This window comes from Pomacea canaliculata, linkage group LG3 (genome assembly GCF_003073045.1).
Source record: "Pomacea canaliculata isolate SZHN2017 linkage group LG3, ASM307304v1, whole genome shotgun sequence".
NCBI lineage: Eukaryota > Metazoa > Mollusca > Gastropoda > Architaenioglossa > Ampullariidae > Pomacea > Pomacea canaliculata.
In genome coordinates this window covers 27,399,449-27,421,850 of record NC_037592.1, presented here as the reverse complement: position 1 = coordinate 27,421,850, position 22,402 = coordinate 27,399,449, and the positions used below count along the sequence as shown (strand labels likewise).

General features: G+C 45.1%; 1 protein-coding gene across 1 annotated transcript; it reads right to left on the bottom strand.

Moving 5' to 3' along the window:
* Nucleotides 1–376: 376 nt before the first annotated feature.
* On the bottom strand, nt 377–21,935 carry LOC112559594 (protocadherin alpha-2-like). Its single transcript, XM_025230926.1, is given in 8 exon segments — nt 377–1,995; nt 2,314–2,433; nt 3,634–4,507; nt 4,546–5,240; nt 5,242–5,801; nt 5,942–6,180; nt 6,443–6,925; nt 21,403–21,935. Coding segments are annotated over 7 exon segments (3,183 nt in total). The 5' UTR covers nt 6,461–6,925; nt 21,403–21,935; the 3' UTR covers nt 377–1,318.
* Between the last annotated feature and the right edge of the window lie 467 nt (nt 21,936–22,402).

Sequence of the window (22,402 nt, the reverse complement as noted above, 5' to 3'; positions counted from 1 at the left end):
CAATATTGTTCTAAACAACGATGATGATCCTGCACATCAGTTTTGGTGCAGTTTTCCTAAATTTTCTGAGAGCATGGGCAACATGAACAGGCAGGTGGGCATCACCTGGCCGTGAAAAACCTCGTTAGCGAGAGAAAGAGAGGGCAAGTTCCCACAGTCTTCTCTACACCTGAAGCCTGAGAGCAGACACTACATCACTCAAAACCGAGCCTGCAGCAGATGTACAATATATTCTAAAAATAACATTACAGCTGTTATCAACTAATGACTTGCCATCACAAGTCCGCCACCAAAAAAGGTTGTGCTTGTTTATTGGATTCGCCTTAATGTAATAACATGCACACGCACACATACATCAAGGTAACACATCTACATCACACGTGTAGCTAGGTTTATTAGACACCGTATATGAGTAAAATTATTTGTTAGCTTTACATGCGCGCCTTCCATTAGAGAATGATGTAATATTCTTTACAGAAGGACCCACGCAAACGTACAACCCGCACACAGCCATGCTTCCACTAATCGTCACACACACTTTTATATCAACCCACAGATTTGCACATACAAACACACACACACCACCGTATACTCAAATGCACGTGTGCTTCCTGCTATACACAGATATACAGTGAACACGTTCTCAATCCGCTCACAATCACAGCTCGACACTAAATACTTTGTCCCAAAGACTTAATACTTAAGCTGATTGCCATCTGCTGTGTACTAATCACAAAGTCCGGTGGTTTATTCGCCTGACAAACACTTTCTGTCAGACGTGGCAAGACTGGAATCAGACTGCGATGGATGTCGACCGTTTTGAAATTGTTTGCAAAAGTTGCCGTGTCCTTGCCTCCAACAGACTAGTTCAAACTATGATCATGGAGCACATTCCTGACAAGCATGGTTTAAACGCACGATACACCATTCATGGGTTAGAAATTGTTTAGTTGTGTGCCCCTAGTCCACATACCCGTTTGTCTTTTCTTGCAAAACAGTATTTTACAGTCACGGCTGCTCAAGGTTTGAAGTGACCTCATCGAGAATCTGCAAGTTTACGACAATGTCCGTCTCCTAATACCGCTGTTTGTGTGTTTATCACTCGGACAAGTATCTGTTTTAATGAAGCACCAGCAGTCTAAGAACTCTCTGAGTTAGTCGTTGTTCTGACGTCTATAAAAATTCTATGAACTTTCATTGCAGTTTGCATAAGAGGATGCCAGTATAGTTTGTTTCCCCGGTCGCTGTTTCCATGCCTTAATGAAGCAGCTAACGGGTATGTTGTAGGGTAGATTGTAGAGAAAGAGGATGGTGTGAATCAGCATTCCAGCGAGACATTCATGATGTCATCAAAGTCGATGGAGTAGCTGCCGGAGGTGGTGGTGTTGTCGTCGTCGTCACCACTCGGAGCTAGGCTTGTCAGCGACGAGGACGGGCGCGCTCTGGGTGGCGGACCGTCCGCGTGCCAAGCCAGCCTCCCTTGATGGCCGCTTTCCTCCCCACCCTTGCTAGGTGTCCCCTGGACCTTGCTACCTGAGGGCAAGCAGGTCGAACTGCTTCTGTTGACCGGCAGCTCACCCTCAGTTGTCCGCGACACAACTTCTCGCTGGAGTGGCGGACTGGGTGATGCAGTAGGGGCGTTGCTCCTACCCGGTCCTGTCTGGCGCGAACTTTTCGGGTACTTGCGCCCACTGGTAAGCTCAAACTGTCTGCCTAGACTTTCATCCGGTTCCTGAGAAGCTAACATCCGACGACTAGGTACGCTGGAAGCATAAAAAGGAGGCGGTGGGGAGGTTCTGTCGTCTGGAGAATATCGGAACTGGTTAGCTCTGGACAAGATGTCACCATGACGGATGTCGTCAGGGACACGCCGATGTGCGTCAGCAGGTGGCGACACTCTCCACCCAACTTGTGTCCACTGGAGAGGCTCGCGAGGTGGGATCCGTGGTGGCGCATTGGAGTACCTTGCATCGACGCGTGCCTGCGGTCGGTAACCTGCAAAACGGAACGCTGACATGATACAAAGTTCATACCTTCACGTTGGCAACAAGCAATTATTTTAATTGTCGCTCAATGTTATGTTTAAATATTAAACCAGTAAGGGTATCTAAATACGATAGAAACCTTGCTATAACAGCAATAAATCGATTTATATTTGACCACAGTTTATTCCTATTAAAAGTAATTCTCATTTCGTATACTAGCTGCTCTCATGTTTCATTAATCACTATTTTAAATAGCCGCAACGAATGAAAATCGAAAAGAAATATTTAATCCAATAACGCCATATCACTGCGCGATATAAGTCTTCACCTGCGTAAGCCTCATGTAAAGGGGCGACAATCTCTTCGTCACTCGCTCCGCGCCCGCTGTCGCAAGTTGTTTCCCCTGATGTGTCGCTGTTGTGATCTTCGATACCAAGTGTTTGCGACCCTGAAAACATTGACACTTCAATTAATACCAAGCAAGCAGACATTTTTTTTTACCACACCCTCTCCAAAGACACAAGCTGACCTACATGTCAAAGGTCAAGTCTCGCCTGCTTAGTTTTAGGAAGGTGTCACAGGATCTCGTTTAGCAACTGTTTGGTCGGTGATAACTACAAAAAATGTTTTCTTTTGTGCTGTTGTCAAAGCAAGGCATGAAAGTTTTTAATTCACAATGCTCTCGACTAATTTTACAGACAGTTTGCAGGACAATATTTCAGATTATATTAGCTTTTCGTCGCGATTGTATTTTTATTGTTTTATTATCTTTATATTGGCCTTTTAAAATGGCAGAGTGAAGATGATTATGGGATGATTTTTTTTTTTTTTTTTTTGGAAGGGGGGGCGGAACTGTATGAGCAGTTTTGTCTCTTTGCTGCACAATGTTGAATATCTCATGTTTCCGTTCCTGTTGTCTCACTTAACCAGTCGGACCTCACCGTCGAGGATAGGAAACGCGCTTGCCTTTACCAACAGCAACCGAAAAATCACACCGTGGAGAGATGAGGTCAAAGGTTGTAAGACGGTCCGCCGCCTTTTGATCATCCTCGGGATGGTGCCTCTGAGGGGTCGTCACACTGCAGTGCTCACACACACTGGCGACGAGTCTTAATGAGGTGACACAGGCCTGCTAGTGTAATGCCTCCTGTTCTCTGAACGGCGAAAAGCACCCTAGGCTCTCAGCATGGAAGGTCGGAGACAAGTGATAACAGCAAAGGGAGTTTTGCGGGAAGATTTGTATAAATAATAGTATGCCAGTACCAAATCAAAGTTCTACGCGCCTGGGAGAAGTCAGTTACATTCGCGGCGCGTGCTTGTTCACCCACAAACAGCGTTTTACCTTCATACCTACATCTTGAAGGCGGTGACCATCCCTGACACTCAGCAGCTAAAGTATGGTGTCGATACGAGCCTACCGACCAAAACCATCGATAAATAACATGAGTGCCGACTCTTTCACCTCACTGGCGACATCAGTTCCATGTAAAAAGTCACAGTCACCACCCCGGTGTCAACAAAGGGTACCCATATCTCACCAGGAGAGCAATATGTGAGAGAGAGAAACAAACGAAAAGGAGAGACCGAACTTACCTCAGGAATAAGCAGCTGAGGGGGACTGGAATGAAGCTCAAGAGCTTCTTTGGTCAGAGCTGTGGTTTGCTGCAGAGCGTGGGCTTTAGCACCGCAGAACCCCCCTTTTCAGAGGCTGTGAATGCAGCATTCTTCCCGCCCATAGATGATGTCAGTGTGGTGTTGGTCTTCTGAAGCTTCTCTCCCTTTACCTCCGGCACAAAGGAGACTGCGATTGGAACGCGAGAGTTGACATTGTTCGGTCTAGTGGCTTTGCTCTTGGCAGCTTGCATCCTCCTCAGGTCTGTCGTTCTCAGGTGGACGATGACTGAGATGATAACCACAGCAATGATGACCGTGACGCCAGAGATGATACCGGCGACGATGACGTAGCTGTCTTGCGCGCCCAAGGCGGCCCGCGTCAGCAGGCTGGCGTTGGACGGCCCCACTGTTACCTCCAAGTCGCCATAACTCAGCATCTGAGGGTTTAGCGTGTTTGCCGAGGAAATCTTCAGCTGGACGGTCGAACCGGCGAGAGGAAGAAGGCTACGAGCGACGAACAGCTCCCCGGATCGACTGTTGATGCCAAACCAATTGTCCGCATTGCCTTCAGCGATGTTGTACAGGACGTTCTGGGGCGCGCCTAGCCCGCCATCCGCGGTTTGCACTCGGCAAACGTGGGATCCAAGAGGAGCCTCGGCACCGATCCAGGCTGTCTTATTCAGGGGGGAAGGAAACAAGAACTGCGGGGGCTCGTCATTGTAAGCGACAATGTGCAAAGTCAAGGTTCCCGAACCAGTGAGAGCGGGCGTCCCTTTGTCTCGCAGAAACACAACTAGTCTCGTCTCGTTCTGTGTCTCTCGGTTCAGTTTCTTGTTGACTTCAATAGACCCGTTCGTAAGGATGATGAACGGAGAGGTTACGTCAATATCTTCGTCGGCGACGAAACACTAAGACCTCGGCGTTCACGCCCACGTCGTCATCAGCAACTTCGGGCGTTAAAGACATAACCAACCGGCACCGCTTCGCTGATGTAATAATCGGTCTTATTGAGGTAAGGAACGTTGTCGTTGATGTCTTCAACTGACACCGTCACTGTGGCCGTCCCAGTCAACGGAGGGCTCCCCGAATCTGTCGCAAAGACCACAACTGTCAGCATGGGAGTGTGTTCCCGGTCCACAGACACGTTCAGCCTAACCCAGCCGGTGGTAGCATCCATAGTGAAGAGACGTTCGTCTGCCTCGCCAAGCGAGTACATTACCTGGTTGTTGTTAAAGCCGTCCTTGTCTAGCGCCAGGACCTGTACGACCTTCTGACCTCCTTCAATGCTTTCTTTCACTGACCCGTTGTAGACAGATTGCGTGAACTGCGGGGCATTGTCGTTGACATCTAGCACGTAGATTATGAAGGTAGTCGATGTTGTCAGACGTGGGATCCCGTGGTCGCTGCAAGTGATGGAAATGTTTACCTGAGGGCTATCCTCGTAGTCCAACTCATTGGCCACGACGACGCCGTAGCTCTTCTCATCAAAAGCCTCCAGCGATACGTGAGGGTTCGTGCTCCAGCACTCGATCATACCATCGCTGCCTTCGTCAAGGTCCTCCACCTTAAGGCTGCCAACGAAGGTACCCACAGCAGCGTTCTCATTCATCCGGGTACTTCTTGTGTCGTAAGCGGGATCAGCAAGGGTCAGTTCCAGCTTCGGGCGGGGTGTTGCCGTTGTTCACGACCTGAATCCTGAGGATGGTCTGCGAGTAGAGAGGCGGAACCCCGCGGTCCCAAACTTCCACAACGCACTGGAAGTTGCGACGAGACTGGTACTGGAGGTCGGCCTTCACACTCAGCTCTCCGGAAATCTCATTCAGCTGGAACAGGTCTTGCACGACCGACTCTGTCAGAATGCTGAAGCGAAAGCTCAGCTGTGCGTTGACGCCGGCGTCAGCGTCGTAGGCTTTCAGTTGCCCGAAGGTGGTGCCCGCGTCTGCCGTATCATTGACCGTCAGGTTGAAGCCGTTTTGAGTGAACGTCGGGGAGTTGTCGTTGATATCCCCGACCTCAACGTTGACCACAAGGGTTCCAGTATGGCTGCCCGGATCATCACCATCGCTTGCCAGGAGAAGGAGCGAATAGAAGGAGATGTTCTCGCGGTCAAGGGGTTGTTTGAGGGTGAGCTTCAGGGAAGACAATCCGTCCAGCTGCCTCTCCTCCGACAGAACAAACACGCCAGTATCCTGTAGGGAGTACCTGTAAAGAACGAACCGTTCTGTAAACGTGTTTACAAATATTTTTGTGTTGTGGTCCACAATCTGTTGCACAACGCATACTCAACGAGAGTGAGAAAAACAAACCCATAGTTTTGTGACAAAATGGCTGTTATTAGTTACCTGATGGGTGTGGCTAGTCCCGTGTCCCGATCGAATGCACCTGATACAGGAATCTTCGTCTCTAGAGGCGCATTCTCTGGGAAGGTGATGTTTACTTCGTTTGTTGGAAAGGTAGGAGCATTGTCGTTGATGTCGTCAATAAAGACTTTGACTGATACAAGTTTGATGAAGTTAGTAGAAATTGTAGACTTAATTGTTACATCAAACTCCACCTGGCAAGTGGTCAAAAGATTGCACATCTGTTAGGAAAGAAAAAAGCCTCAACACATTAAAACTGTCAGACGATGAATGTAGTTTAAATTTTGACTAATGCAAAATTCTTGTGAGCATACACATGATTTGACCTCTCACAATTTCTTCATATCTTCTGCCATTTCGGATTCCTCTGTTATATACAGTGTCTTTAAAATCATTTACGGTGATAAATGAGAGAAGAACGCGAGATAAAAGTACCAACAATGTTCCAAAATATTAATAAACAAGAGCAGAGGTGGCTTTTACCTGCTCGCGGTCAATCATGGCGTTTGTAAAGATGACCCCCGTGCGGGTGTTGATGTTGAAGAGCAAGCTGATGCGGGGTCCGTCCGAGCTGAGGATCTGGTACTGCAGGCTGTTAACGACTGACGGGGTCAGACCCCTGGTGACGTTACTGGCCTGCGAGACGTTGCCCACCAGTGACCCCGCCTGCAGCTCCTCCTGCAGGTGAAACACCACCACCTCGGTCTGAGCTCTCGTCAACCGAAAGTGCGCCACCGCCAGGAGGATGATGGTCAGTGACAATGACCCCTGCAATGTCGGCGTGACGAGGCCATGATGACTCTTCCACGAGAATTCCTGATGACAAAGACTCCACACTGATTGCTAGAAGTTATACGCGAGCTAAATTGTCATCTTGGACAGTAAAGAAGGTAATGCGACTTTGGTTGACCTGCATTTAGAAGTGGGTCTTCCCACCGCAAAGCCTTTTATCCTGATTACGATCACCTGAAACAAGCGAGAAAGATGAAAGAAAGACATGAAAATTGTGTTCACATCGATAAAGACTTCAAAAAGTGAAACTAGAATCTTTCCGACAAACTACCTTCTATATTACTTTCTCTCCTTCATGCCATTTACTTCTCTGACCAACTCTTAGCTTCGTGTATCGACGCATGTTCTGCTGTCAGTGAGATCAAGAAACTGTTACTGTACAAAGTAAATATTAATGATGTTGATTTACTTGCTAATATTTACGAATGGAAAAAAAATGCGCATTATTTCTTTTTCTCCTTTTAATACCATTTTTTCCCTGACCAGCTCCCACACTTGTGTTCTACTATGCACGAAGAACAAGAAATTATTACTGCTGAATACAATGAATAAAAAAAAGTGAACGATATTTGTTTTATTAGTTTTCCTCCCACAAACGTCTTTGACCCCTTGAAGGTTCAACTGGCTCGGATATTGGCGGTCTGTCAATGGTCCCACTCTTGCCGGCTGTTTGTTCGTGTCACATCTGCATGTTGTAATGTTTGAGAGCGCCAGATATTGGGCCAGTGCATAAAGCATTAAGAACAACTGCAATCTTCATATCACAAAGAGACCTGTGTGAGCATTGTGTTATCGGCAAACACATCAGCACCTGTCTATGCCAGGGAGGCGAAGCACGCAGTTCAAAACCCGCGTTGAAATTCTCTCTCTCTCCCTGCAGCAGTCACGTGAGGATAATGAAACAGCGGATGTGGTGGCTTTCTCAAAGGGAATCTTAATTTGCATTCTCCTCATAGTATGCCCATGAGTTGAGTTAAGTGGCGATCAAAGCTCGTATCTCGTGGAAGATGTGCACAAATAAAAAGAGATGGGAGAAAAAAAGGTGTTCACACAGGTAAAATATCTGTGCTGGATTGGTCTTGTGACTGCTTGAACAAGCTATTATAAAGTGGCATCCAGCAATTTTTTTCAAATGTGAGAATGACAGGATATTGATGACGGCGATAGATGTTGTTCCTTATCACCATCATCGACATCTATGAAATTCATGTGCATGTCTTTATTTTAACTTTATTGCAGGTTAGAATTTTTAAATCCCGATGTCCTTAGTAAAACATGTTTGAATAACAATCACCAATATTTCACAAAATAAAAGGCATATTTTTTAGACCAAACCAAGACCTATAAACAGACCTTATTACAGGTTTACTTGGGCTACTGTACATCAGTCTTCCTTTGGACAGCTTTCTTATGCATTTTCTCTTTGGTGATGACAACACTGGAGGAGAATAAAAGGGAAGAGCAATCTCTCACTTGTCCTCAGTGTGCAAACAAGTTTTCCTACAGCCCTGTAAGCGTATCTAGAATCTTCTCTGAAGCTGTACGCGAAAGCCAGATGCTAACAAACAAGTCCGAACATCAACACCGCGAGTTGTCTGTGCATCGCCGCTCCTTGCTGCAGCTAACCGCCAGTCAAGGGGACGCGACTAACATTACCATGGATTTGATTTTGTCAACACCAGCGACGTGCAGCGGCTTCAACGTGCGTACGGGCCTGGCGTCGGACGCCAAATGACGTCATAGTCTTGGGCGTCACCAACCGGCGGTGTGACACGTGCACACTGCGCTCCAATCAGACCTCAAGAGAGTATTGATACAGCAAATTTAAATTTTGTTTAATTGCTATAATTGTTGATGATTTGGGGTTTTATTTCAATTTAAAATGTTTATGTGTGTTAACGGCTGGCTCACAGCTAGGGTCGTGTGGGCGCTTGAACACCGCAATCCGAGGACGACAAACAATTATGACCAAGACACCTACTGGGTTGCGGATCATAGCTACTGCTGCTGATGAACCAATGACAGCAACAGTTCCTGCTTGATGCACACCCGTGCAGTTGCTGTTGACCCGCAGGAGGTCAAGCTCGACGCCTTAGAACAACAGTGTAAACCCGAGACGTGCGCTGGCGGTGTTTACATGGGAATAACTTCGCTTCTTGTGTCTTATTTTGTCATTCATGCCAAAAATACAGCAGCTTATATAGAAAAGAACTTGCAGGGAAAGGATGCAAAAGGATTTTGCTTAACATTCATCTTTTTAACTCAAGTCATACCTTCACCACCCTTCAGTGTTGTATCAAGTTAGGCATGCGCATGTCTCTTTACGTTTAATTTGTTTTTTAAAGGAATAGAGGTAAACAAATACGTAAATCATCTGATAAAGTTGCCATTGAATATAAAGTTTTGATTGTAAAAACGCAAAGGAAAAAAAAAAGCAACCAGAAAAATGATACGAGAACGGTGGTTGTTCCTTTGAGTAGTACAACATTCAGGAGGGAAAAAACCTATTTCCATCTGTCAAAAATAATTCTCAGATTGTCGTAATTTTCGTTGAAGAAAAAGTGGTAACGATAAGTAATGATAAGTCTCGGTATATGGTGATCATGGGTCTAGGGTGAAAGAGTTGCATACTTAATTAAAATCAAATCTCATGATTGAAACTGTACATGCTGCAAAAAATGACTCTAAACACATTTAGACAAACACTGGTAAATTAGTGATCCGGGATCATTTTTTACTCCTCCCAAAGAAAACAAATTACCAAAAGCAAAAGTGCAAACTGAATACATGTATCTATTTTTTAAATCAAAGACAAACCTCTCTCTGAGATAATCCAGATAAATCTTGAATAATAATCGCAAGGGGAATCTTCAAGTCACAATGTCCGTTGATAACAATGCAACCTCAAGAGCCTCGGCTTGTACACTTCACCCTCGCGCATGCGATCTCCCGACTTGAACCGTCCTAACCACTCACTTCCAGGACGAAGCCAGAGGGCGCTGCGGTGCTCACCCGAGTCGGGACCCCTGCTCCCAGTGCGCGGCACCTTCGCGTGTCAGACGCTGGCTGCGTGTCTGGACGGCTCGCTGGTCGGCTGCGTGCTGCTGCGGTCGGCCGCCGGCGCGTGCGATGTGCGTCACCAAGGTAGTCCCAGCACCTTGACGTTCCTCCAACCGTCCACCTGTAGTCGCATCCCCCCCAAACCTCGCTCAGGTAACACTTCTGTCGTCGCCAGACGCCGACTGTCGGGCGGTGCGGACGGGAACACGAGACAGCGAGGTGATGGCGACAAAAGGAGGCAAGAGGTGTTTCACAGGTGTGACTGCCGCCCGTCTGCTTGGGGAGGAACACCCATCCTGCACTGTAAAGTCATGTAACCTTAGGGCGGGGAGGGTGCCTGTGGGGGACATAGTGGAAGAATGGGCGGGGGGTGGGGACTGTTAGGAGGCGAAATTCCTCGGCGGGTACAGAGCGTTGGAGGCAGTTTATTTGTGAGGGAAATTACAACCATGTGTGGAGGTTTACCTCACTACCGTCCTTTGTCGGCAGCATGTTGTACAGATTTACTTTCTAGGCACTTATTTTTCGCTGGCACAAATTTCATGTCCATGTTCTCCGTGCGAAGCTTCAGTCGATTGTATTTCCCAAAAAATTATATATTATTGTAACAACAGAATTCTAAACGAAGCCGTTAAACAATCTGACATGTGAGACCTACCAAAAAAATATATAAACTGCGATTAGTCCTGGTTTAATATGCATTCCTACTACTTGATTAATCTTGCGGAGCTTTCGTACATATATTACAGGCTCTTTGTGTGTTAATCTCATTCCAGTCAACGTGCTTCTAAGGGATACACGGAATATACATTTTTCTACTGATTCGACATATTTGAATATAATATCTAATTTGACATATTAAGCAATACACGACAGTCGACTTTTCATGCCACGAGTCCCTTTCACTCATCTACAACACCAGGGGTCAGTGTTATGATATCAGCACCAGACTCTACTACCAACTTTTCCCTGCTTGCTTTTATTTTTAAAGGGATTTCAATAGCTGACATGAATAAGAAAAGGAAAATTTATATAAAAAATCAGAATCTTTGTCGGTAGAGAGATTTAAGTATAGGTTTAGCGATTATTCAGACATAACTCTGGTTACTGAAACCGTGGGCTTAATCCACTAATCCCCTTTGACGACAGGATTGCAGGTTGGTGTGGTTCATCGGGCGAGTTATCAGCAACACCGCTTTGCCTGGTCCGATAGGAAACAATGCTATCGACGGCAACCATTTTGCGGGTTTCTGATAATTCTGTGTCCCTGGCAAGGCAGGAGCACCTGAAAGAGAATTTATTTCCCCTCTTCGGGGGGTCAGGTGGCATGATCAAACAACCAAACAGTTCACCTGGAAGCAGCAACCCTTTCCCCTTTTCCCTTTCCCAAAGACACGATGGAGAAAGGTGGCGATAAAGTCAGAAATTCCTCCCACTGATGGAGGGCTCGTGCTTCCAGCTGGCCAACAAATGTCGCACGAACTGGGGTTGGGGGGTAGGTCTGGGGTTTATAGGGGTGGAGGGAGGAACGGGTGGAAGACATGATATATCCACGAGATCAGTTTCTGCTGCAACGCACTTACTACTCTCTTCCCATGACTAGGGGAGCTGTCGACAGACTGCGAATGGATGTTTCTGACCACTGACTCGATTTTCATTTCTCCTCTGAAAGCTAATACATTCCAAGTCTCTCTCTCCCCACCCTGTCTCAGCAGGTAGCTAGTCCATTGGATCCGTGTCAGACAGACGTAACACCAAGTGTCACCGTTCCACCCAGAAGTCGCGGAACATCGATACCCCGCTAACGAGACACCAGGGTAGTGACTCTCCACGGGTAGCGGCGGTGAATCCGACTCATTTGACTTGGACGCCTGGGGAGGGGCCGTCAGTCCTGCTAGGTGTCAAGACCTACACATTTTACCAGTAGTACTTTTGTTGACCACCAGGTGGTGAAAGGTCAATCTGCCTCGCCTGGTAGTAGTTTGCAATGTCTAATCGAGAACTAGAAACTAGTTCTTCAAAATTTAAATTCTTAAAAACTATAAAGTTTAAGTTTACGAAAAAGAAGGATGAAAGTTTTTCTAAAATAACGTGTAATTTCTTGGTGGTGACGACCACGTGACTGTGAAGTCATAATAGGGCAGGACGGAGGCGGTAATCTGAAAATGACAGTAATGGTGACAGGAGGTGTACAGGACCAACTTGAATGGAATTGATGAAGAGCGTAAAAGGCTCCAGGACACGTGTTCGTTAGTCCCTTTGTCGGGTGCAGACGTTCCACCTGTGTGTGACGAGACAGAAAAAAAAATCAGGTCACGTGCATGTACGCTCGTGCTGCATGTCGAGCGTTGGTGCGTGACCACACTCTCTTACCTGTATTTGTGTGTGCGTGTCTTCATGCAGTCTAATGTACTGACTAGTCTGTACGCATTTTCACACTATTTTGTCTATAAGCATTCTCACACACGTGTAAAAATGTCTTCGAGCATTCATGCATGTTTCTGTCTTCCTGTCTTTAACATCATTTCAAACATTTATGTGAAGCGCGATGAGTATGTATTTGAGCAAAGGTGACCACGTGCAAATCCGCAGGTTCCATTTGCTCGTTTATGAGATTCCTGATGGATCAAACATGTTTCTTTTGTCCAGAACTTAGTCATTACATGTTTATAGCTGACCAGTCCCAAGAGGCAGATTTTCTCTGCATAAACGACTCAATAAACTGCTCTTACGAAGGAAATGAATCGCATTGCGATCACCCCGGGTACTTGTTACCCTGCTCTACAGCCAGCGGGTGCCACGATACAACCACCAACGGGACCGGAATAATGAACTGCGTTGAGAGCACGGCGGATGAAAGTAAACTGAAATTTAATCGCCATTCTTCATCAAAGAGAAAACCGTCGGTAGACACATTGTAAGGGTGGGCACCCGGTAGTGAAGTGGATAAAACACTTTGTCACCTTCAGGACCTGGGTTCATATCTCGTTTCGAGACTTTTGTATGCGACACCTGTTCGTAGGGTCGGCAATCAGGGGTTTTCTCCGAGGTACTCCCGCTTTCTCTCCCACTTGTCCCTTTAGATAAGTGTAACATTGTAGGATTTAGAAAATTAGAAATGGCGGCTTTATTTCTTCATATGGGAAATGGTTGTTTGGAGTCCAAAAATATATGTTTTAAATATGTATAAATTTAAGGATTTCAGATGTTAACATAACATTGAATTCTTGTGTGAAAAGGGTTACTGCTTTTCTTGCGGATGTCTTCTTGGTTTTGTGTTGTTATTTTATTTCTATAAACTGCAGATATCAACATTAAATTTAACTCTTGGGCTGTGGAAGAGCGAAAATACCTGTATTACAATTATTGGGGGTAGGTTATACCAGGGTGTCAGTTTTTGAAACTATTTAGCAAAATTCTTTGGTAAGTTTAGGCAACAGAAGAGGATAGTTTGAGACATTATTGTTATACTTCTACGGTCTTGTGTCTTGTGCCGCTGTAACCCGAACCTCACTAAATGTGTATGACTGGTTAGAGAACGTTTCACAGTAGACTGTCAGCAAACCTGATCAGGATGTGATACAGTGACAGGAACAAATCAACAGCAGCCTATCAATCCCCCGTTCACACCTATCCCGGGCATAAACAGCGTTGTAGGTGTCGTACTATGTCAACCCAAGCCTCAGGTGAGTCAATCAGTCTCATGTCTAGCCCAGAAGCGACAAGCCCACAGGCTGTGGACATAATGCGAGTCTGACATGTCGATCGGCAAGGAACATGACAGCAGTTTCAACCTTGGTGTCGGCATCCGACACTCGACTAACAGCTACGTCACGTCACGTCATCCGTGGCGGCAGTGACGTAACGCAAAAACAGTTTGTGTAACCTGGATGTTATCTGTAACTTATTTGCCTCTTGGCTTAGGCAGAGACCTGTTAGAGAGACCTAAGGTGTACAGATATTTGGTTTGGGAGTATCTCACTGAGCCTGGGGGCAAAGGCCAGGGACCTCTGGGAGAGAAACCCAAACAGGGACGAGTCTGATGTCTGCGGGGAGATGTGTGGTCGCTGCAACAGACTTCAAAGTGGCCTTAACCTTTGCCATAGGCCTGACTTTGTTAAAGAATGTTTTGCAAGATTAGGGAAAATGGCCTCTTGGGACAGTGGCCAACATGGAGCTGGACTCAACGTGTTTCCGAAAGCTGTCTGACAAAGAAAATACAGTGATAGAGGTGTGTGTGTGGTGTTTTTTTTTAATTATTTTTCAATGCTCTAAGACTTAATGGAGTCCTGAAAACAAAAATTTATTGGTAAATACATGTATTACCTTTTTTTTTTTTTTTTTTTGGTTCCACAGTTTAAAATATAATTTGCTACATTACAGTACAGCTGTTCAACCCAAGTTTGGTCTTTGCACGTGATTTGGTGGTAAGCGAGGAGTTTAACCGTCAGCTGGCGTTTTTATTTTATTTAAATTTAAAATAGCTCGAAAATTTTTTTTTAAATCCCGCTGTTGCTGTCAGCTGCTAGCGCTTCAAAGACCCGACCAGCCAACACGAAACAGTCGGTTGTATGGTTTGGACATCCTTGACGAATCTGGACAAGCCTCGAGCAGAGACACAAACGGGGCAACGGAGGTATGAGCAGAAGCGAGAGGGTGCACGGCGTTTGAGCTCACAGCAACTTCAAGAGGCTGCAGGTGCAGACCAAAAAAAAAAAAAGAAGAAGAAGAGGGGGCCCTGCTTGTCAGACCAGAAGGATGGGCGCATCCTGTGCTCGGCAAGGCGTCCTGCGTCAGAGTGTGAGCCAGGTCTCCGCCCCTCCCCTTTGTGAAAAGGTCAGAAGCAGCTCGCCGAAGTCCTCTTTAGTGCATCATTTGAGAATATGAAAACCCGAGATAAGATTTGATTGGCTGACTGGTCATCATCAGTATATTTCGAAAGTTCACGAGAAGATTAGTTTTCCATCTGGTTTAAAGACTTTTTTATTTTTTTAAAGTACGAACATATAGTCGAAAGCAGGCGGTCAATTTTTCTTTCTAAGAATAAAGGGCACGCTTGAGTGTTTTTTTTTTTTTTTTTAACGGAATGTACTCTTCATTTCAGATCAACGGCTACAATCATTAAAAGAATTTATAAAGAAACACGAATTTCCTCTTTTGAGAAGTAAGATCCGCTATCAAATATATATCATAGCATACTTGACACGAAACTTAATAAAACACCGATTATCTGTTAAAATGTGTTTTGCGTTTGTTTGTTTTTTTGTTAATGGGTTGTTGTTTTGGGGTTTTTTTGTTTTGTTTTTTGTTGCTGTTTTTTGTTTGTTTGTTTGGTTTGTTTTGTTTTTTTGTTTTTTTGTTGTCCCAACAAAACTATAAAGCTGAGTAAAACAGAAAATTTAGAATAATTGAAAACTCGTCCCTTTTAAGCTAGAATTATGTTTGTTTTTTGGGGGGTTCATATGGAAAAGCCAGACGAGTTTTGGATGTTGGCAGCGCTCTGGCGGAAGACTAAAAACACCTGGAGTCCAGCACGCACCTCGCCTGAAGGTCAGGAGGTCTGGCTAACATGGCACAGGCGGGAGGAGAAGGTGAAGAGGCCGAGTGTTGGCGAGGCTGACCAGATCGTCCACAGATTGCTGCCTGCGCCCTTGTTCCACGTTCGGAAAACAAAGCGAGCAGCGAGGCTTTACCTGGCTGTGTTGGTTTAACTGTTTACGAGCCAACGCTACTGTTGAACCAACAGCCTGACAGCAAAGATGACCGCTGGCAGACCGTCATGTTTTGTTTGTGATTAGTCATTTAACTGTGGATTGTCTTGGACTTCGCACACTCCTGAGCTTCGTGCGTTTTTTAAAGTTTCTGACTCCCCAACCCTCTAAAAATATCAAAGGCGGAACGCTGATGCTTGGATGAAAGATTCTGAGGCTGGGACAGGAGTGCATGCGTGAGTGTGTTGGTTCATGCGTAGTATTTATTATGTGTGGATGTAGTGATAAACCTGAAAAAAAAACTCAAGAACACGGCACAATCCACTCTAAATTTCTCGCAATAAAATACCTTCCTCCAACCATCTTTCTTTCTTTTACACTCGACAGCTAACCTGGCCGCAGACGCAAGTTGTGATTATCATGGGCGGTAGTGAAGTCGCGTGCTAATGAAAGACGTGCAGCGCACACGACCACCCGACAGGTCGGTGGGCAAATATGTACAGTCACTCCTAGCCACTTGAAGTTGGCAACTGAGAGACGGAAAAACGAGGTTGACAGGTTGGGTTTTTTTTTCCAGATACTCCATGGCGGCAGCACACACCTAATTGGCACGCGAGGACTTGCAGGTGAGGTGGGGACAAGTTGGTCAAGAAATTAATGTTGGGAGGTGGGGCTACAGTAAAACATTTTATTGTCTCAACTTCAGTGAACACTCTTTTTTATATATATAGTCTTTACAGACTTGTGTGAGTGGGAAGAAAGGCAGGACACAAAATTCACACACCGAACACACGTCACAAACACTTTCACATATCTCCCACACACATGGGCGCGGTACACTTTCAAAGATACCAGGGCATTAACAGTCTACATCTACTTTTATACCAACATTCTACCGGTGGAATTTAAACACACCTTGCTAATTTTTTTTCTCAATTTCTGTTACATGTGAGACTTTCTATAAAACCTTTTAAAAAATATTTTTCCCGCCTCATATCCTTCAAGTCAACAGCATTATTATTATAACCGTCTGTCAGGATTATTTAATTTAATCGTATTGTCTTTTTGCTCCATGAGCCCACCCCTTCTTTCACTTGTTGACAGTGTAGTATTACATGTGTTCGGCAAATTCAATCCACCACAACCTAGCATAACAGCGACAGGTTGTCAGCAGTAATGACTAGACCCTGTTTTCCTTTCTCACCTGTCAGTTCAAAGGGAAAAGTCAACCTGCACACCCGACCTTCACGTCCGCTCACAGGCTAAAAGTAAAGCGAGATTACGGCCCTACCCGTTACACAAATGACGTCACACCAGGCAGCACGAGCCGATTGCCCCTAGCAACAGCGGCAGGTTGGGTGGAGGATGGGGGTACTGACTTTTTTTTTTATTTTTTGAAGGAGGTGACAAGCGACGAGAGGCGGCACTTGCAAGTGATATTACCTGTGCACACATAACTCGTTTGCCAGGCAGACACCGAGCTCACCATGCTGATGGCGAATGTTTCCAACCCTCCATGTCAACTCCCTGTAAGCCAGTCGCCAAAGGGCAAAAAGAAGGATATAAAAAGAGATTAACTAATGTCTCGTTTAAACTCCGACAACAAATGAGGTTTGGCCTCTGGCAGTCGCTACAAAGACGGGGAAGGGGTGGAGCAAGAGCGAGTCTCCGTCCTCTCGTGGTCTTTGCCAGTGTCTCGAGAGCTTGTGGATCATCATCCAGACCCGGGCTGGATATTCTCATCCTGACTAGCAGTTACGGTGTGGAAAGTGTCCGAGTACAAAAATAAAATGATTTACGTGTCGTAGACGATGGTGTGCTTTGAAGGCAGGTGATGGCGAGGCAGTCATCTGCTCGGCTAATAATGACAGAGATAACATACAGAGCACGCACACACGCTTTTGATGTGCCTTTCAGTTGCCTTTCATGTTTTGCATGTATATATTAACATATTCTATAAACAGCTTTATCCTGTATTGTACATATACTATGAACAAGTTCGTTCTGTGTTGCACATATGCAATCAACATGTTCATTCTGTACTGTAATAACCTGCAGCTGCACATATATGTCTCCTACATTATATATAGTTTATTCTTTGTTGCTGCCCTTGAGGAGCCTAGGGCCGCAAACATTATACATGATTCTTTAATACTTCGACAATCCATTACACAAAGTAATCAATCTTTCGTACTCATTTACAAGCTTCAGGGCGCAATTAACACAAGAAATTACTGTCCCTTCCTGTATGTGACGTCACATCCTATTGCTGCCCTCTAAGGGCGGACGAGGACCGTTAAAGATGTCCGATATCCCAGTCGCCTTTGGCAACGGGATGTGGTCAGTGATCCCGCATTCCACAATCCCGTCGATACACCTCACCATACTGGTGATGGTGGGGGCAGGTAAGAACATTCCCCTTCCCTCTCTCACTCACTTCTCGAGCAATCGAGTGGCAGGTGAGTTCAATTCTCTACATCGTCTGAATTCGCTCTCAGAATACCTTGTCGCACGGCCTGTGAAGTCGCGGTATTGCCTTGTGTTGTCGCTCCCTGCGTCTCGGGTACCAGCGCACAATTACCCGTGACGGAAATGGTTGCAGCCCCCCAACCCACAGAAAAAATATTTTTAGAAACCCGATGTGTTGTATGTGTTGCTTGACTGCCATGGCTGTGTACACAAGAAAAAAGAACCACTTCGGGTAGGAGTTCCATTAACCAGATGTGAAATCAGGACTTAGAATGGACGGACGAACGCCGTTGATACAAAAGGACCATTGACTGGAACGTTCTTTACGTCTTGTTGGTGACATCTAGACCCTAGCTAGCGGACAATTCCAAAAAAAAAAAAAAATTTGAAAAGATCCGTTATGGGCTCCAATTCAAAAGGCGCGGCTGAGCGTAAACTTCTTGTAAGCAGCGTTTTTATCCTGCTCCATACATGCTTGTCTGTTCTTGTGTGTGTAAACCTAATTTATGTGCTGTAGGAATGGTGGAACAACTTGTGGAGCTTACCCACCCGCGTCATCAGCTTCTCCTCCCTCACACACTTTCTCTCTCGCGCACGCACAGACGCACATGTTCACAAGCACGCACGTCCGCGTGCATACCCGAAAATATAATATCACTGGAGTTTGTGATAATGTCTGCTTGCTGTGACTATGGCTTTACATGTTTGCTCTTTAATAATAGCAGATAACGTTTTTTCATTATTATTCCCATGAATTTGTGAGAGCTGGTGTATCGTTTGTTGTTGTATATTTTGTCACAGGAGTGACAGTTACTCCGCGCGTGCGTAACGTTCCAGTCAAGTAAATATTCCACAGCAAACATGGAGATCCGCAGACGTGCCCACTTCCTTCTGTACTTTCCCGCACTGCCAGCTAAACGTGTTTTCTCCCTTAAAAATTGTCCGGACATCCCCTCACCTGTCCCCTGTAACCCGTCAGTAGGTCAGAAGTTTACACGAGAGCGCGTGTGGAGTAGATCTTACAAGACTCGTTTGGCTCGTGTCTCCGGTGTTCCACTGTTTATACACCAGACAGAGAGGTCTCGAGAGTTACACGAGAAAGGGTTTAGTCAGACGATGGAATGACAGTCCCTGTCCAACGTTGTCCTCACCTTCCCCTTGTGCACGTGAGGGCAACAAGCTGACCCCGACAGGTGAGGTGGCCTTATCACTGGGTGCGTGTTGCTGATCATGGAGACAGCGTTCACTGACAGGTGGCAAAAGTTGACATCAACGAAAAACAAAAACGTTCTAGAAACTATTTACATGGCAAAGGTGTTTGGTGATGAACCAGATGTATTTACAAAGGTATAAGCAGAGTTTTCGAATGTGCTACAATAAAAACTTATCCCTTTACATATTCTCACCTTTAAAAAATTTTTTTTGCTCGTGTATTTGCTTTTGTTGTTTGGGTTTCTAAAAATAATATACAACAGAAATATCGTGCAGAGGAAAACGTTTCAATTTCTTCTCATATTAACACGTAAATCAATTGACCAGGTTCTGTCAGATCCTGTATTAATTCTTATTAATTTTTTTATTGTTTTATCGTGTGTAAATAATATTTTCCTTGTGGTTCAAAAGCCTTTTTTTTTCATCTAGCCAACTACACATTTCTGAATAGGAAAAGGTATAATTTACTGGGTCCGCATCCTACATAAATGGAATTTTTCATTCACCGTCTCATGATGGGGTTGATTTGTACACTTTGATGGTTCATAAAACTCATTTTTAAAAAATAAACGTGCTCATGCGTTTTGCCTCTTCGCCAGCCAAGCTTGCTAGCCCCCTTCTACCTGCCCGTCCTGCCAAGACAGTAGTGAACCTCCCAAAGCACGGCCATTTCCAAGGGCAAGCAGAGTTTCTCGGGGCTTTCCTAAATATTTGACGCAGCCGGGACTGGGATCAGATAAATTAAAGAGAAGACTGCGGACGCCAAACAGACAAACGCCGAGGAAGACCGTCAGAAAGATATCTGGACGTGGGATCGGGGAGGGCGTGCTGGCCCCTCGCTTGACCAACAGCTCGGTGCGTTTGTTCACCGCCGCTCCTCGTCTGTCTCGGGAGGATGCACAGGTATCTGACCTCTAAGTGAGGAAAACGAGGCGGTGAGTGTCTGGGACAGACACCAAGTCAACTGGGAGGTGAGAAGATTCAACAATGAGCGGACAGCGCCTCCTAGAAAAAGGATCGGGGTAAAGGTCAGCCGTGCCCTTTTGACTGCGGATGTCACATTAGGTTTGTGTGTGTGAGCTCCTGGCCAGCACGTGCGCGAGATCTCTCTCAATTTCTCACACACACACACACTTTTCCTCAAACACTCTTTTCTTCTTTTTACTCTCTCCCCACCCTTCTACTCTCAAACACTCGCGCGCTAGCAAATAAGCATCATTATTATTTCAAGTAGTTTTTAGACATTAATGACAGCAAACTGTAATCATGGTCGATTGCTACAATTTTTATCGGGAACCGTCTAATCACCGGCAGATCGTTCGTTTTTGTGGGTTTTTGTTGTTGCTGTTGTTGTTCTTTCAGTCATCTTGCTCGTGGTGCCGGATTTGTCATGACATTTGTCCTGTGCTGTTTTTATGTGTGTTAGATTTACTGAACTAGCCTTCTATCAAAATTAGAAATAACAACAAGACTAGCAGCAGAAGAGGATAAATAACATGTACCGAAGGGAGAAGGACTCAAAGATCAAGCGGGGTGCATTTATTTAATGATTGGGTAACGCTCAGTGCAAGATACTAATTAACTAGATTTGCTTGAATTTCCCCTCCCCTCTGTTCTCGAGATACATGATTTGAAATATCAAAAACATGGATCTCATGAATGTGCATTAATTAATAAGTTTACGTTGTCAAGGATTAAGCAAATGCAAGACTGGGGATCATATTAAAGATGTACAAACATGACCTCACGAGTTCCTATCTACCATTGGTGATAATATTCATTCATTTCTATATTGCATGAGGAGTAGTAACTCAAATTAGTACTCACAAATTGAGTAATAACTTAAAACTCAATTGGGAGTAGTAACACTAATCCAAATTCTTGAAATAGTAGGTAGTGCTGAGCTTTGCCTAGTCACTGGAATATTTTACAACCGACAAAATCTGTAACTGTTATTACCACAATAACCATGCAGAATTGTCTAATAAAGTATAGCGAATTATATCTACAAAAGTCAGTAAAAAGGAAAACGGCTAGTAACAGTTACTGTAACATTCAATCAGTAATGTATGACATGTCATTCTGTAGGCCTTTTGAGGGTTCACCTCAGGAAAACTCACTTGATACTTGCATCTGAAGTGAACGTTTGATACTGGCACACAAAAAAGTGAAAAAAATCTATTATCTGAACAAACTTACCTGTAAACTCGGTCTCCGAAGGTCCTTGTAGACAGAAGGTAAGGTCTTCGCACACGGAGCAGGGTTACATACTCTGGTGACGTCACGAATAGCTCAAGCAACAGATGAAACGAGAAATGACCAGGCTTTACATTTCCTGTTTTCGTTCCTGCCCCTCCCCAACCTCTTTGGACTCTAATACCTTGTGACACAGAGCTGGCGGCCACTTGTATGCGAGTAAACCTTCCTGCCTGCCAACCCACTTCACCGAACTTGCTTTTATACTTTTCCTGACCGCCTGTGGTCGTCGTACACGAAGATGGTTTGTGTTGTGTCGATTGGAACGACGATAAGACACCAGCTGAGCTTCAGTCGACAGCGAAGGACACGACATATATTCCTCCACAAACTGTCGTGAAGTTGGCGGCTGTGTGAACATGTGAACGTGTGATCAGATTCCGACACCGCGCAGCGCTGCAGGTTGTTGTGCGTCCGTCACGGGGCCTCCCACGCAACAGCAGTTGTGTACAGGTGTCTGCTGCTCGCAGGCGCACGCGGGATTACGTAAAATTAGCCAATCAGATTTACAGCTTCTCTTCCGGACATAAATCACTCAGAATCGAAAAGTAGGAAGTTTCTGTAATTTGGGCTTGTTGCTTTTATTATCCCAAATATTCGGCGTGCAAAGATTAACACTTAATCAGTTTAAGGACCAGGACCTATTTGAGATCGTATGGTAGTGAGGTGTTCAATACCTGTCTTTTCTCGGGACCCTATCTCTTTTATCTCTTTTTCCTCCCTGCCTTACGTTCCCCTGTTATAAGCCCCAATGTCTCCTTATAATCTGCGCATGCAGTTCACAGTTCATGACCATTTTTACTGTTCGTCTGCTAAAAAATAACTAAACGTGTGATGTCAACAAAAGTACAGAAATAGAAAATAAAATAAATAGAAGCAAACGAGAAATCTAAAAATAACATGAAAAAGCAAAATACATACAACTCACGCTTTATTATGCGGT